This window comes from Macaca thibetana, chromosome 4 (assembly GCF_024542745.1).
Source record: "Macaca thibetana thibetana isolate TM-01 chromosome 4, ASM2454274v1, whole genome shotgun sequence".
In the NCBI taxonomy this organism is placed as follows: domain Eukaryota; kingdom Metazoa; phylum Chordata; class Mammalia; order Primates; family Cercopithecidae; genus Macaca; species Macaca thibetana.
The window spans coordinates 168741370-168754655 of NC_065581.1; the positions used below are offsets into that span (position 1 = coordinate 168741370).

A 13286-nucleotide genomic window follows, 5' to 3' on the forward strand; every position below is an offset into this window, starting at 1 on the left:
GGGCTCAAGTGATCCACCTCAGCCTCCCGAGTAGCTAGGACTACAGGTGCACATCAACACACCCAGTTCACTTTTTTTACTTTTTGTAGAGACAAAGTCACTCAACTGTTGCCCAAGCTGGTCTTGAACTCCTAGGCTCAAATCATCCTCCCACCTCCACCATACCATTCTTAAGAGTAACAAAAATACTATCACCAATATGATTGCCAAAAACACTTAAAACCGTTTTTTTTTTTTTTTTTTTTTTGGCTGTACTATCTGAAACTGTCAAAGGATATTTAGTATCTGAAATAAAAAGGCAAAGCTGAATATGCTGCTCTCTACAGCAGAGGAGAGCTGCTGTGGCTGGACAGTATCTGAACCAAGCAGATCTTAAAACTTTGTAGGTATTGAGAAATGGTGGATGCATGGACAGCACTGTCTGTGGAGCCATGATTACGTAGGTGAGACTTCTCATTACCTTGTAGTGTTTTAAAATGTCTTCACATTTCTAAAGGCAACTTGCTTAATGCATTTTTTAATTTAAATTTTTTATATTGTACAGTTTATTTTTAATATAGTTGCTATTTTTTAACACAGATGCCCAGTCGGTGCTGTGACATTTTCTTTCTAGTGATTTGGACCAGTTTGTCTCCCTCTTGATATACCTGTTCCAAATGGAAAGGCCCTGTAAACTTTTAGGATCATCTCTGGAGGTTGACTGGAATAAACACCAATGACAGCTTGGCTGAGTACGCCAAAATACCTGCAAGAATGTCCATATCAAGTAACAGTTTTTACCACAGAAAGACCGTAACACGTTTGCTTTAAAAGCCCGTAGCATTCATAACGTACTAACACATTCTGCCTATGCAGAATAATACATAATTTTAGATATGAAGGCCCTACTAGTCCAGGTTTCCTTACGCCACTGTGCTTCCTACTAAGTGTTGTGACCAACTCGTCACTAGTTGATGACAACTTACTCCAGTAGCCACAGGCTGACACCATAGTTATAGGTGGTTCTCATTGATTTAGCCATCCCAGGTTCGAAACTAGTACCCTCTAGCTCTTAAGTAGCCTAGTGTCAAACCTCCCCATGGGAGAAACTCCATACTGCAGTTTTCCATATGGTGCTATGTATAACTGCATCTTACACACACAGTTAGTACAAATTGCATATACATACTTATATAATACGGACTACTAGGACAGAAATTTCTAAATTACAAATCAAATAGACAATTATATTAGCAAGTGACGTTACCTATGAAAACGTGAGGATTTATGGTGGCAATGCATTTCAGTTAACAGGGATGTGTTAGGGGACAATGTGAGCCAATGTAGATTAAGGAAATAAGCCTGAGAAATTGATCAGAATTAGCCGTCAGTATTCAGGCACTGATCAACAGCAATGTGTCTTCAGGGCAGGCATCACTGGTGCTGAGAGAACTGGGAATTGTCAAGTGTGAGCTACTAGGGGATGGAAGGAACCTTAGTGTAGTCTTCGGAGCCACTTGCTTAAACAAATATATCAGAAACATAATAGGCCAAGGTCCTTAAACAAATATATCAGAAACATAATAGGCCAAGGGTCAGCCCTTTGAAAACTGACTTCAGGGCCTTCCTTTCTTCAGGCTGCTGCCTCCTAGGCCAGACCCTTATCCTGGCTTACATTCCATAAGCCTTGTAAATGCGACAGGGAACATGTGTACAACGCTGACATGGAAAGGGAAGACCATCGCCTTTTGCCTTTCAGTGTCTCATCTGTCAGCAGGGCCACTGGCTGCCGAAGATCGGTTCTGAAGGTAGAGCCTCTTCCAGTTCCAGTTCTGTGATCACAAAGCCACTGTTCCTGATCTGCCAGCTGTGATACTGCTGCTTCAGAATGACTGGGTTTCCTGTTTCTCGTACTCACCAACCTGAGGTTTGGTGTTTTTCTAATGTTCTGGGCTTCCAGTACATACTAGAGCCTGTGATAATCAGCTAATGATCAGACAAGTTTGTTGGAGTTTTACCTAAGTATTTTTCTTTGTGTTTTAAAAAACTTAGGGTGGGAAGTGCTCTCAGAGTGAGATAGTTTGACTTCATTAGGCACATAACCCATTTTTATTATAAAAAGAAATGCACGTATAAGTAAAACGATCATTTTAGTTAGTCCCACCATTCGTTGGTAACCAGTGCACTAAGTGTACATCTTTGCAGATTTCTGTGCGTACATACAAATATTTTTACAAGAATAGGATCAAACCACGAATACCACCTATAATGGTATCTTGGTTGTCAATGTAGGTGTTATAATTAAGACTGTGTAGCCTTCCACGGTGGATGTACCAAAATTTATTTAATTCTCTGTCAGTGGACACTTTAGTTTCAGTAATATGTAGACACTGTGTAAGCAATCTCTCAACATCTCTGCACCTTTATTTTTGGTATAAGTATTTCCTTAGGATAAAATCCCAGAAATGGAATTGCAAGGTATAAAAGAGCATTAACATTTTTCAAGGCTTTAAGATGCCTTTACGGTGTAGCTGTTACATCCTGCTTCCACACAAATTCTTCTGTATAGCCAGTACCCAAGCTGCAGCTCTCAGCACAGGTGAAGACAGCCAGGATGCCCCAGTCAATGCTCTTGCCCAGTCTGTCAGCCTTCAGGTAGTTTAGGAGCTGAGGCATGACCTGAGAAGAGGGTGACACAGTTAGAAAGCCGCTTCACAGCAGGGAGCACTACTTTTAAGAGACCTTCTCAGCCAGGATGATTATAGGAATCTTGGTCTTTCAATCCTCATACTACAAAGCAGGATTATAGACATTATACAATTAACATGTTTTAACAATCTAAAACTTCCTTATGACTTCAAAGCCCCTCTCACCTTCTGTTTGATGTTTTCCATTTGAGAAAGAAGTTCACAAGTGGCTGTTAATAAATTATTTTCATTACTAATATGCCACTCAAAAGGGCTGAGGCTTCTATTTAGGCAACTTTTACTTTGTATCATTGCAGATATTGTTACTCTTGACTCAAGAAACACTAATTACTAGTCATGAATACAAAAAGGACATCTGTCAATGTAGTTATAGAGACCAGAGAAGAATCTCAGAAGTAGTCTAATTGAAAGAGTGAATAGGCAGAACAGCCACCATCCTGTCACCTCATTTTGGACCCTGAGAGCTCTGGCACTAAGAACCAAGCAGAGTTTTGGTTATGGTCCTCATAATTCCTTTTTTACCCAAAGAAACAAACCAATACTAGCTATGACTTTGGGAAGATTAGTGAATCCATAGCTCAAGAGCATTTCCACCCAAAATGGATTTTGGTATTTTGATGCTAACAGATCCTTTTGGGCAGGGGGGCACATTTTTCTTTAATGCTTATATCCATTTGTTCTAACAAATCCACAAACTAAGATTAAACAGTAAAGACTCCTCTCATAAAGTATGGAGTCAAAGACTTCAATTAATGGAACAAGGAAGGTATAAATTATTTAAAATAACAAAAGTTAACAGAGGCACTAACAATAATGACGTAACCACACTGGAGGTGAGACAGTGTAGATACACTCATCTTCACAGAAGTCAGTCAACAGACAGTGTCTGAAAACTAGGAAACAGAAAAAGACAAGACAGTTCCTTCCAGGGAACTAGCCCCAAGGTGAGGCAGGAAACTGACGGTTTTCATCATAGGCCACCCTTCCGTACTGCCATTGGACCCATGTGCACAAATTACCTTGGCGCAGTTTTTAATGTTTAAAACAATCATGGTGATTACACACTAAAATCGTCCTTATTTAGGTCATACCTGGAATTCCAGTATTCTCTTGGCACCACAGGGGCAATCTGGAATATCCTTTTCTTGAGGAATATTTTCACCAGAAATCCAGATGGGGGCAATACCTCTGCCATATCTAAGAATCTAAAATCAATGAGGATCATGTTCAAATAATCAATACCTTACCTAAAAGTTTCCAATGGTAATATGCTATCTACTCCATGAATGTTCCTACTCTTGATGTAGCACTGACCCAAAAGGCATGTCACAGTTCCTCCATCAGACCTGGCTGTGCCAGTGTGCCATTAATGCCTTCTCAATACCCCAAAGTGACTATTTCAGCTTATCTGACTCGGAGGGCATCAAAATATATTTCCTAGATGATGCTTTTACTACCTAATGTTGGAATGTTAGTCCTATGAATATATTGTGAAGGGACTAAGAATGAGCCTCTGCTCTGATTGCAGAGTTCTGCCCAGAGTCTGTGCCTGCCTTCATGGTTAAAAAATTTTAGGAGGGACAAATACCAAGTGAAACAGTGTTTTGAAAACTACTACAAACATAAGTAACATTTCACCGTAATAAGCTTCCTACAGCAACTGAGTAGTTTTCTGTATTTTGTCTAAAAGCATATGCATTGCTAAAAACTGCCTTAGTGTTTAAGACCTAGATCTATTCTTCCTATAAACCCCTGGGTATTTATTTGAACCAGTGACTGGTTTATGGGTTTTTCCTCCGTGATTTACGTTTATGGTAGGGGAGGTTAAGGAGAAAATGTTAACATGCCACGTTTGTTTTACAAGCCAAAGGTACCTGTTGGAAATGGGCAAAAATCACCTTTTTTCTTTTTGTGGGGGGGCCATTTGTGCCTAAACCTCATGTACCTCAGGCAACATCTCATTCATCTCCCATCCCTGATGCTTTCTTTAGAAAATGAACCCTGTATGATAAACAGTATAACCTTTAGTCTTTTAGTAACTATTAAATGGATCAGCACTGCAAAGCACCTTTCTACATGGCCCATCTGTGTGAGAAACTCCTCTAACAAGATAACAAAAGCCTGCTTTTATAGGCTCCTAAGGAACAGACTAGTGTTACTATGAAGTTATTTCTTCTCACAGATTATACTCATAAAACATGGCCTGAAGAGAACACAGTGAGGAGCTGTGAGTTCCACTTTACCTGTTCTGGTTCAAGGGCTATCTGAGTTTTAAACTTCTGAAAAATTGTATCTTCCCTGGATTCATGTTTTGCCATGGAATCCAGTTCTTCCTCAAGTGCTTCACCTGAAAAATCAACGTAACTATTATGAAAACAGGAGTAATCCCCACAACTTGTCAATTCACACCTGGAGAGGGGACCCCCTTTTAATCAGATAGCTTTCCCTATTTATTCACTCATTCAAGTTGGACCATCTGAATTTCCAGGTACTCCATGCAGCTCTATTATATGGGCTCCCATTTAGTGCATTTCCTTAAAGCTTCAAAATAACAGAATGGTCAAGGGCTTAGGACTGCCCAGCACATCACAGGACACCTAACAAATGTGAGCCCTTCTTATCATTAGTATCCTCAGCTGGTAGGCTCACTCACTCAGTCATCAAATGTTCATTTCCAGCCCATTTCTGGCCTGGTGCAGTGGCTCACGCCTGTAATCCCAGTACTTTGGGAGGCTGAGGTGGGCACATCACCTGAGATCAGGAGTTCAAGACCAGCCTGGTCAACATGGTGAAACCCCGTCTCTACTAAAAATATAAAAACTAGCCAGGCGTGGTGGTAGGTGCCTGTAATCTCAGCTACTCGGGAGGCTGAGGCAGGAGAGTTGCTTGAACCCAGGAGGCAGAGGTTGCAGTGAACCGAGATGGTGCCACTACACTCCAGCCTGGGAGACAGAGTGAGACTCTGTCCTAAAAAAAAAAAAAATGTTCATTTCCTTCTCCACATTTCTTCCTGGGATTACAGCCACCCTGAGCCACTGCTGTCCCCAGCAGACCCATGTCTCTAAGTATAACCATTAGTCTTTGTAATGTACATTAAAATAGAACTGATATACCTTGAGTAAGAGAAGCTAAAGTAACTGATGAAACTGGAAAGACTGATGGTGTTCACTTGCACCATCAGGTCTGATGGAGGAAGTGTAGGATGCCTTCAGATTGATGTTCCATCAATTATACGAGGAAAGTTTCAGTGTAACCATTAGGACACTGTAAACGCTGTTCCCTCAGGCCCTACTGCCTCCTGCCAAACTCTTTCATCTGGGAACTCAAATTCAAGTCTCAGGTAAAACACGGCTACCTCCAGGAAGCATTTTTCTTTTTAATTCTCCTTTTATTTTGGAACATTTTGAACATACACAAAAGTGGAAATACTATAATGAACCGCCATGTACCATTAATCAGCTTCAACACTTATCAAGTCCAGTGTTTCCTTTCTCTGCCACTTCCAACTCCATCATTACTCTGAAGTAAATCCCACACATATCACTTTATTCATAATTAAGTTATGTACCCCTAGAACTCAAACTCTTTCCTTTTATTTACCAATTTGAAAATAAGTCTGTTCCTAAGTATCCTACAAAGATGATTACTGAGTTTTTTAAAAGTATCATTTTGAACCCGTTAAACATATCTGATGCAGTTAGTGTCCTTGGAGATGTTCAAACTGTCCATCTTTTGCCAGCAGGAGCCTTTTCATGTTGCTTGAGTTCTGACATGGCCCTAGTAATCCTTCCTGGCATCCTTAATCTTTGATATGACCACGTTCCCACATTATATGAACATTTCCTGACCCAGTTCTGGAACCAACCACCTCTCCAAAGAGCCTGGAGTTCCTTTTAGAGAGAAATGGTACATAGACACAATCAACATTATCTTCCTCCTACGCCCAGCGCCTCAGTTTTCAGTAACACCAACATAATTACTCATTTCCTTTATCCCCCCAATATACACACAACCATCTCAAAATAACAGCAACAGGTTATTAATAACATGTTTATTGAAAATACTAACACTGTTACATTCTTTTCATTCTCAGGGTATATTCCACTAGAGATGTACTGTCCCATGTGTTGAAGTCACCTAGAAGAGTTCTTAGTGTGGTTATATGACTACATCAAGAGTTTTTTACTTGTGATAATTAGGGACTGCTTTTTAACTTACCTTACTTCATAATCTTAAAATACACAGTTCCACAGTCACATTTATACTAATAAGGCATATTTGAAGTCCAGCTTTCATCCTTGATCCTCCTACTCTAGGCTCTGCCTTCTCCTAAAGGTAAGCATTTTCATGATTGTTTTTATCGTACAGGTATGAACACACGTGTGGTCCCTTCCAGGCAGTCTTCAGTGATGTCACATGTGTTCTGATGGCACCAGTATTATACTCTTATCAGTCATTACATGGAATGTAACTTCCCCAAGTATTATTTGGGATCCTCCATGAGACTGTGAGCATCTGACCACTGGAGTGTTGCTTCCCATTATATCCCTATTATCAAGCACAAGGTCAGGCACAGAGTAAGACTCAAACATGTTTTGGAATGTAGGACTGGTATTAACTACAAACCAGTAAGCTAATGTTTTCATTTTGAGTCTATAAATCTAATTTTGTGGCGGTTTTGTGTATGGCTCAAGGCTCAAATTGTAAAATTTAACATTATGTGACCAAAGCAAGTTATACCCAGAACCTCAATTTCCTCACCTTCAAAATGGGGCAGTTTCTGACTTACTGGTCTGCTGTCAGGATTTTAATGAGCTCATGCACAAACAGTATGTAAGGTAAGTGCAGGATAAATGTTGGCTACTATAATAAAATAAACCTCTAAGATACTTGGTCAGCACAAGTACTACCCGAGTATGCACTGTAAGTAAACTGACAAAATTGTGTATCTAAAACTGGCCAGATGAAAGAGAAACTTTTAAGGGGCCCTTCTGCATGCCCGACACTGTGCTAGGCACTCACACTATCCCAACCTGAGAAACAGATCTGGGACCCAGAGGAACTTAGCAAGCTTCCAGCGTCTTGTGCAGCCCTATTTATGCGACCATCTGGATACCCACCCTTGTCTTTACAGGGAGCGGAACACACCTCATAGGTGTCAGAAAACACAGTCCGGGAAGTATATTTTCAGCTGAGGTACCTCTGCTCTAGACACACTGAGCTTTCTTCCAAGCATTATGTTTAACCACTTAATGGATGAAGTCCTCAAACTGCTTACCCATGCTCCCTGTAATCTCTGAGTAATCTTCCTTTTCCACAACCTCAGGCATAATCTCCTCTTCTGTTTCTATTACAATTTCAAATTCTGGAAAAAGGAAGTTGTGGTCTGGAATTATATGGTCGAAATGATCTGAAACGAAAGGGACAGCACTATTAGTAATCATTTGGTTTTGAAGACAGTTTAATAAATGGTCGTCTCTAAAGTACTATATTCCCTATAGTTCTGGCATTTTAGATAAAGGGTCATAAATTAAATGCCTGTATGGTGACATTACTCAGTGATTCAGACTTTACAGCCTCTTTTTTACAAAGGTGTTCCAGGTATGAAAAATTTTGAAGTACTATACCTTCCCTAATTTTAACTTTAAAGTTATCCTGGAAATATTTGGGTTGACAAAGGCGATGAAACCGAACTGAGATTTTTAAAAAAAGATTACTCACCTGGTTGTGCACAAGTCTGCTTATGTCCCAATCTCCAGTCTAGGGTCTGATGCTCCTTGCTGCAGTAATACGCTTTGTGGCATCTGGAGCACGTTTTGGGGCCTAAACAGCCACAAACCCTGCAGAGATGAGCACCAGACTTAAGCTGGAGACACACTGATTCTCCTGTTTCTGGGGGAGGATTCTCAGAAGGTGGCTCATATGAGTAAAAATCGTTTTTCCTGGGTAGCTGATTCCTAAAAACTAAAAGAGAATGCAGAGAAAAGTTATATCTTCAAACAAAACAGCAATTCAAATATTTCATCCTCTACACATAAAACTGAAAATACTTTTTTAAAAAATGAAAGTTTTTGCTTTCAGGAATAAGCTTTTAAAATCCCGAAACTAGATTTCGTCTGGTACGCAATTGAGTTGCCTCCTGGAGCTAGTCTGAGTTAATCCAATTAGTAAGACTGATCGTTAAGAACGACTGCCAAAAATACGAAAAAGCTACTGGGACCCATCTTTCCAAGACAATTTCTATTATCTGAATAGCACCATACCTAGCACCCACTGATTAAAAGCTGGGGGCTACCGATGCGCATGGGCAGTTAGAAGCTTGTGTAGTAAAAATGAGGACATCCTGGAAGGGCCCGGGAGAAGGTGCTCCTGGGGAAGCGCGGGGGAGGGAGCTCGAGGATGGGGCGGCAGCGGTGCTTTCCGCCGTCTCCCTCCTGGCTCCCGGAATTAACGCGCACGCGTGGCAGGCATGGCCCCGTCTCGGCCCCGTCTCGACCCCGTCTGGCGGCTCACCTCGCAGGCCGGCACAGCACGGCGGCTCGCGGCAGCAGAAGAGGAAGATGCCGCGGTGGAAGGCGTCCGCGCGGCCGGGCAGCGGCGCGTACACCTGCAGCAGGAAGGAGAGCGGGCGGCCGCACAGCGCGCAAGCCAGGGCCCGGGGCCCGGGCAGCCCGGCCGCGCCCAGCCATGCCGGCCGCCCGCCCACCTTGCTGGGGAACTGCTCGCTGCGCAGTCGCCACGCCGGCGCTGACTCGGCGAAGCCCAGCTCCACAGGTCTGGCCCCGGCGGCAGCCATGCGGGGCGCGAGCTGGCGTGAGGGGCGGGGCTGGCGTGAGGGGCGTGGGGCGCAGCCCACAGCCGGGCCGGTAGGCGGAAGTCGGGCGCGGGGCGGAAGGCAAGAGGCGGGCACTTTCCGGAGGGCAGGAGGCGGGAACGCGTCTAATGGGAGCGGCTGCAGGCAGGACCCAAGCGAGGGAGCGGGGCAAGGAAACCTCCCAGCGTTGGCCCCGCCCCTGGCGCCTCTGCTTCCGAGCCGCTTACCTGGTTCCTCCGGGTGCTCAGGGATGGTTCTGGTCTTTGGAAGAGTCGCAGCTGGTGACGGCGCCCCCCTCACCTCTGCTCATGTCCTGCTGTGGGCCTGCGGGTGACCACCAGCCAGGCAGAGCCGTCACTCAAACCTTGCCTGCTGGTGTCCTCAGGATGTGGGAAACCTGTGCGCTGGCCAAGTGTTACCCAGGAGTAGGCAGTGAAAGATAAATGAAGGTTGAACAGGTAAAGTGAGGACCGTACAGTGGAAAGCGAGAATCCTGTGTGCCCTGAAGGTAATGAAGAAGCCTCTGCAAAAGAGTCTTTTCTGTCAGTCTTAAGGTCTCTGTTTTAACGTTAATGCTGGCTTGCTGTGCCTGAATTCCAAGGGAGGCGTGTATTATGAGGCATGGCCAACCCTCACCCGTCATTGCCTGAACTGGTTTTTCAGGTTAACTTAAGAATGCCCTTGGGCAAGCAGAGGGTCCATCAGTAGGTTGGAGGGTTTCGAATTTTACTGTTGGTTTGCAGAGGTCTGAAAGAAACATGCACCAGCTGTTCTCTCTGAAGACTTCTACCTGTGAGGTCTCATTTACATAACAAGACCGTGGTTGTCAGCCAGGTCTCCCACTCCCATAACCTGTTATGCCACAATCCAAACCCCCATTCTGTAACCTCAAGATGGTATATAAGCTTCTGAACCCCATTTGGGGCTTCAGCAAAATCACTCTAGTTCTCCCCCATGTGCATGTTAATAAATTTGTATGCCCTTTCTCCAATTAATCTGCCTTTTGTCAGTTGACTTTTCAGTGAACCTTCAGAGGACAAAAAGAAAGCTTTCCATTGGCTACTACAGTGGCTTTAATGGAAGTAAAGTCATCAACGTTTATTTTTGACAAAATCACAGTTTAATTGGCAGTATATTTGTTTTCTTTTTGTTTTATTTGAGATGGAGTCTCACTCTGTCGCCCAGGCTAGAGAGCAATAGCGCGATCTTGGCTCACTGCAGCCTCCGCCTCCCCAGTTCAAGCATTCGCCTGCCTCAGCCTCCTGAGCAGTTGAGTAGTAGTATATTTGTAATGGTACATAAAATAATGTCTGTTTTTAAATAAACATTTACATTGTGAATCAAAAGTTATCTCAACTCTCCATCAATTTTTTTTTCTTTTTTGAGATGGCATCTTGCTCTGTCACCCAGGCTGGAGTGCAGTGGCTGCAACCTCTGCCTCCTGGGCAAGTGATCCTCTTGCCTCAGCCTCCTGAGCAGCTGGAGTTATAGGTGTGTGCCACCACACCCAGCTAATTTTTGTATCTTTGGTAGAGACAGGGTTTCGCCATGTTGGCCAGGCTTGTCTCAAATTCCCGACCTCAGGTGATCTGCCCGCCTCAGCTTCCCAAAGTGCTGGGATTATAGGCATGAGCCACCGCATCCGGCATCCATCAGTTTAGAAAGTTTATTTCACCAAGGTTAAGGTTGCGCCCATGGCAGCCCCAGAAGGCCCTGACAACATGTGCCCTAGGTGGTCAGGGTACAGTTTGCTTTTGTACATGTTAGGGAGACATGAGACATCAATCAGTATGTGTAATATGTACTTTAGTCAGGTAAAGCTGAACTTGAGGCAAGGGCTTCCAGGTCATGAGTAGATAAGAGGCAAAAGATTGCATTCTTTTGAGTCCTTGATCAGCCTTCCACTGAATACACAATTTAGGCTGGCTCAGTGAATCATCATTTTTACATAAACAGTAGGGGAGGGGAAACAATCATATATGCATTTGTCTCAGGTGCACCTTAGAGGGATAACTTTTGAGTTCTGTCCGTCCTTTTTCCACAAGGAATTTCCTTGTATGCAAATTTTAAGGGAGGTATGTAGCCTCTTATCTTGGTAGCTATATCTTATTTAGGAATAGAATGGGAGGCAGGTTTGTCTGACATAGTTCCCAGCTTGACTTTACCCTTTTAAGGGAGGAGATCACCCCTCATATTGTCTTATGCCCAGTTTCTGCCTCCAAAGAAAGATGAAGTGAAAGCTAAAAGGCAGAAATCCACAAGCAGACAGCTGAACGCCACACCCTGGGCCTGGTAGTCAAAGATCGACCCCTGACCTAATCAGTTATGTTATCTATAGATTACAGACATTGTATAGAAAAGCACTGTGAAAATTCCTATCCTATTTTGCTCCAATTTAATTACCAGTGCATGCAGCCCCCAGTCACGTATCCCCTGCTTGTTCAATCGATCACGACCCTGTCATGTGCACCCCCTTAGAGTCATGAGCCCTTAAGAGGGACAGGAATTGCTCACTTGGGGAGCTCGCCTCTTGAGACAGGAGTCTTGCCAATGCGCCCAGCCAAATAAACCCCTTCCTTCTTTAACTCGGTGTCTGAGGAGTTTTGTCTGCGACTTGTGGAACATCCCTGTGGGGGACTCCGACCAGCCCAAGTGACGTGGATCCTGAGAGCGCTCCCAAGTAGGCATTTGCCCCGGTGGGACACCTCGCCAGAGCAGTGTGTGTCAGGCCCCCATGGAGAATCAATGCAGGAGCTGAACACCGGGAAGGAACGGGCACTTGGAGGCTGGACATCTAAAACTTGGTAAGACTAGTCTTTGAAACTTGCCCCCTCTGTTTGAGTGGAAGCATGGCCTGATCACCCATGGCGTGCCTTTATTGGCACTTTGGTTTTGGTTTTGGTTTTGACTTGGTTTGAATTGCTTGACAGGATTGGTCTTGGGAACTTGCCCACTCCATTTGAGTGGAAGGATGGCCTGATCACCCTTCGTGTGCCTGTACTGGCACTTTGGTTTTTGTTTTTGACTTGACTTTGATTGCTTGATACTTTGGTTTTGGTTTTGACCTGGCTTGGATTTCTGGATACTCTGATTTTGGTTTTGGTTTTAGTTTGGCGCAAACTGCAAAAGTGTGTGTGTGCCCTTTTTACCCATTCTTTGTTTTGTGGTGTGCATGTGGTGTGAGCATGGTGTTTTGTCTCAAAGAAGCATAGGTCAGGCACAAATAAGCCCATGCTACTAGGAACTATATTGAAAAATGTCAAGAAAGAATTTAAAGGAGACTATGGAGTACTATGACTCTAGGAAAACAAAACTTTGTGTAAGATAGACTGGCCAGCATTAGAAATAGGTTGGCCATTGTAAGGAAGCCTGGAGAGGTCCTTTGTTTCAAAGGTATGGCACAAGGTAACCTGTAAGCCAGGGAACCCAGAGCAGTTCCTATACATAGACACTTGGTTACAGCTGGTTTTAGATCCCCTGCCCCCAACACACAGTGGTTGAGAGAACAGCAGCATAAGCGGCTGGCAGAGGCAAGGAAAGACCAGCAGAGAAAGGAAAGCAAAGAGACAGAGAGGAAAAAAGGCAAAGAGAGAGAGGAAGAGACAGAAAAGAAGAGACAGACAAAGAGGGAGTCAAAGAGAGAGAGAGAAAGAAAGAGGCAGAGAGAGAGAACAGATAGAGGCAAAAGAAAAGTCAAAGAGAGAGATATACAAGTAGTTAAAAAGAAAGTGTACCCTATTCCTTTAAAAGCTAAGGTAAATTTAAAACCTATAATTGATAATTGA

The 13286-nt window shown here is 43.5% G+C and overlaps 1 protein-coding gene and 1 long non-coding RNA gene across 8 annotated transcripts in view; one reads left to right on the forward strand and one right to left on the reverse strand.

Moving 5' to 3' along the window:
* Window positions 1-2303: 2303 nt before the first annotated feature.
* On the reverse strand, window positions 2304-9514 carry PDCD2 (programmed cell death 2). Of its 2 annotated transcripts, XM_050787127.1 has the most exons (6): window positions 9201-9514; window positions 8409-8651; window positions 7966-8097; window positions 4931-5034; window positions 3779-3892; window positions 2304-2658 (listed from the first exon to the last, which is right to left on the reverse strand). In XM_050787127.1, exons 1-6 carry the CDS (start codon window positions 9481-9483, stop codon window positions 2500-2502), a joined length of 1035 nt encoding a protein of 344 aa, XP_050643084.1. In that variant the 5' UTR covers window positions 9484-9514; the 3' UTR covers window positions 2304-2499. The 2 variants fall into 2 exon arrangements, with proteins under 2 accessions (XP_050643084.1, XP_050643085.1); XM_050787128.1 differs by lacking the exons at window positions 2304-2658; window positions 4931-5034 and having other exon boundaries at window positions 3805-3892.
* Window positions 9515-9613: 99 nt separating this feature from the next.
* Window positions 9614-13286, forward strand: part of LOC126952486 (uncharacterized) — a 41555-nt gene continuing 37882 nt past the window's right edge. For all 6 annotated transcript variants that reach the window (XR_007724911.1, XR_007724916.1, XR_007724913.1 and 3 more), the window contains exon 1: window positions 9614-12305. This is a non-coding gene — a long non-coding RNA (uncharacterized LOC126952486). The remainder of the gene's footprint in view (window positions 12306-13286) is intronic.

Excerpts from the sequence above, each read along its gene's own strand:
- PDCD2 (XM_050787127.1), bottom strand. The coding sequence starts at position 9,483 with ATGGCTGCCGCCGGGGCCAGACCTGTGGAGCTGGGCTTCGCCGAGTCA. Across the intron at positions 8,652-9,200 it reads GTGCTGTGCCGGCCTGCGAG|TTTTTAGGAATCAGCTACCC; the intron begins GTGAGCCGCCAG and ends ATTCTCTTTTAG. Across the intron at positions 5,035-7,965 it reads AGAGATTACAGGGAGCATGG|GTGAAGCACTTGAGGAAGAA; the intron begins GTAAGCAGTTTG and ends TTGATTTTTCAG.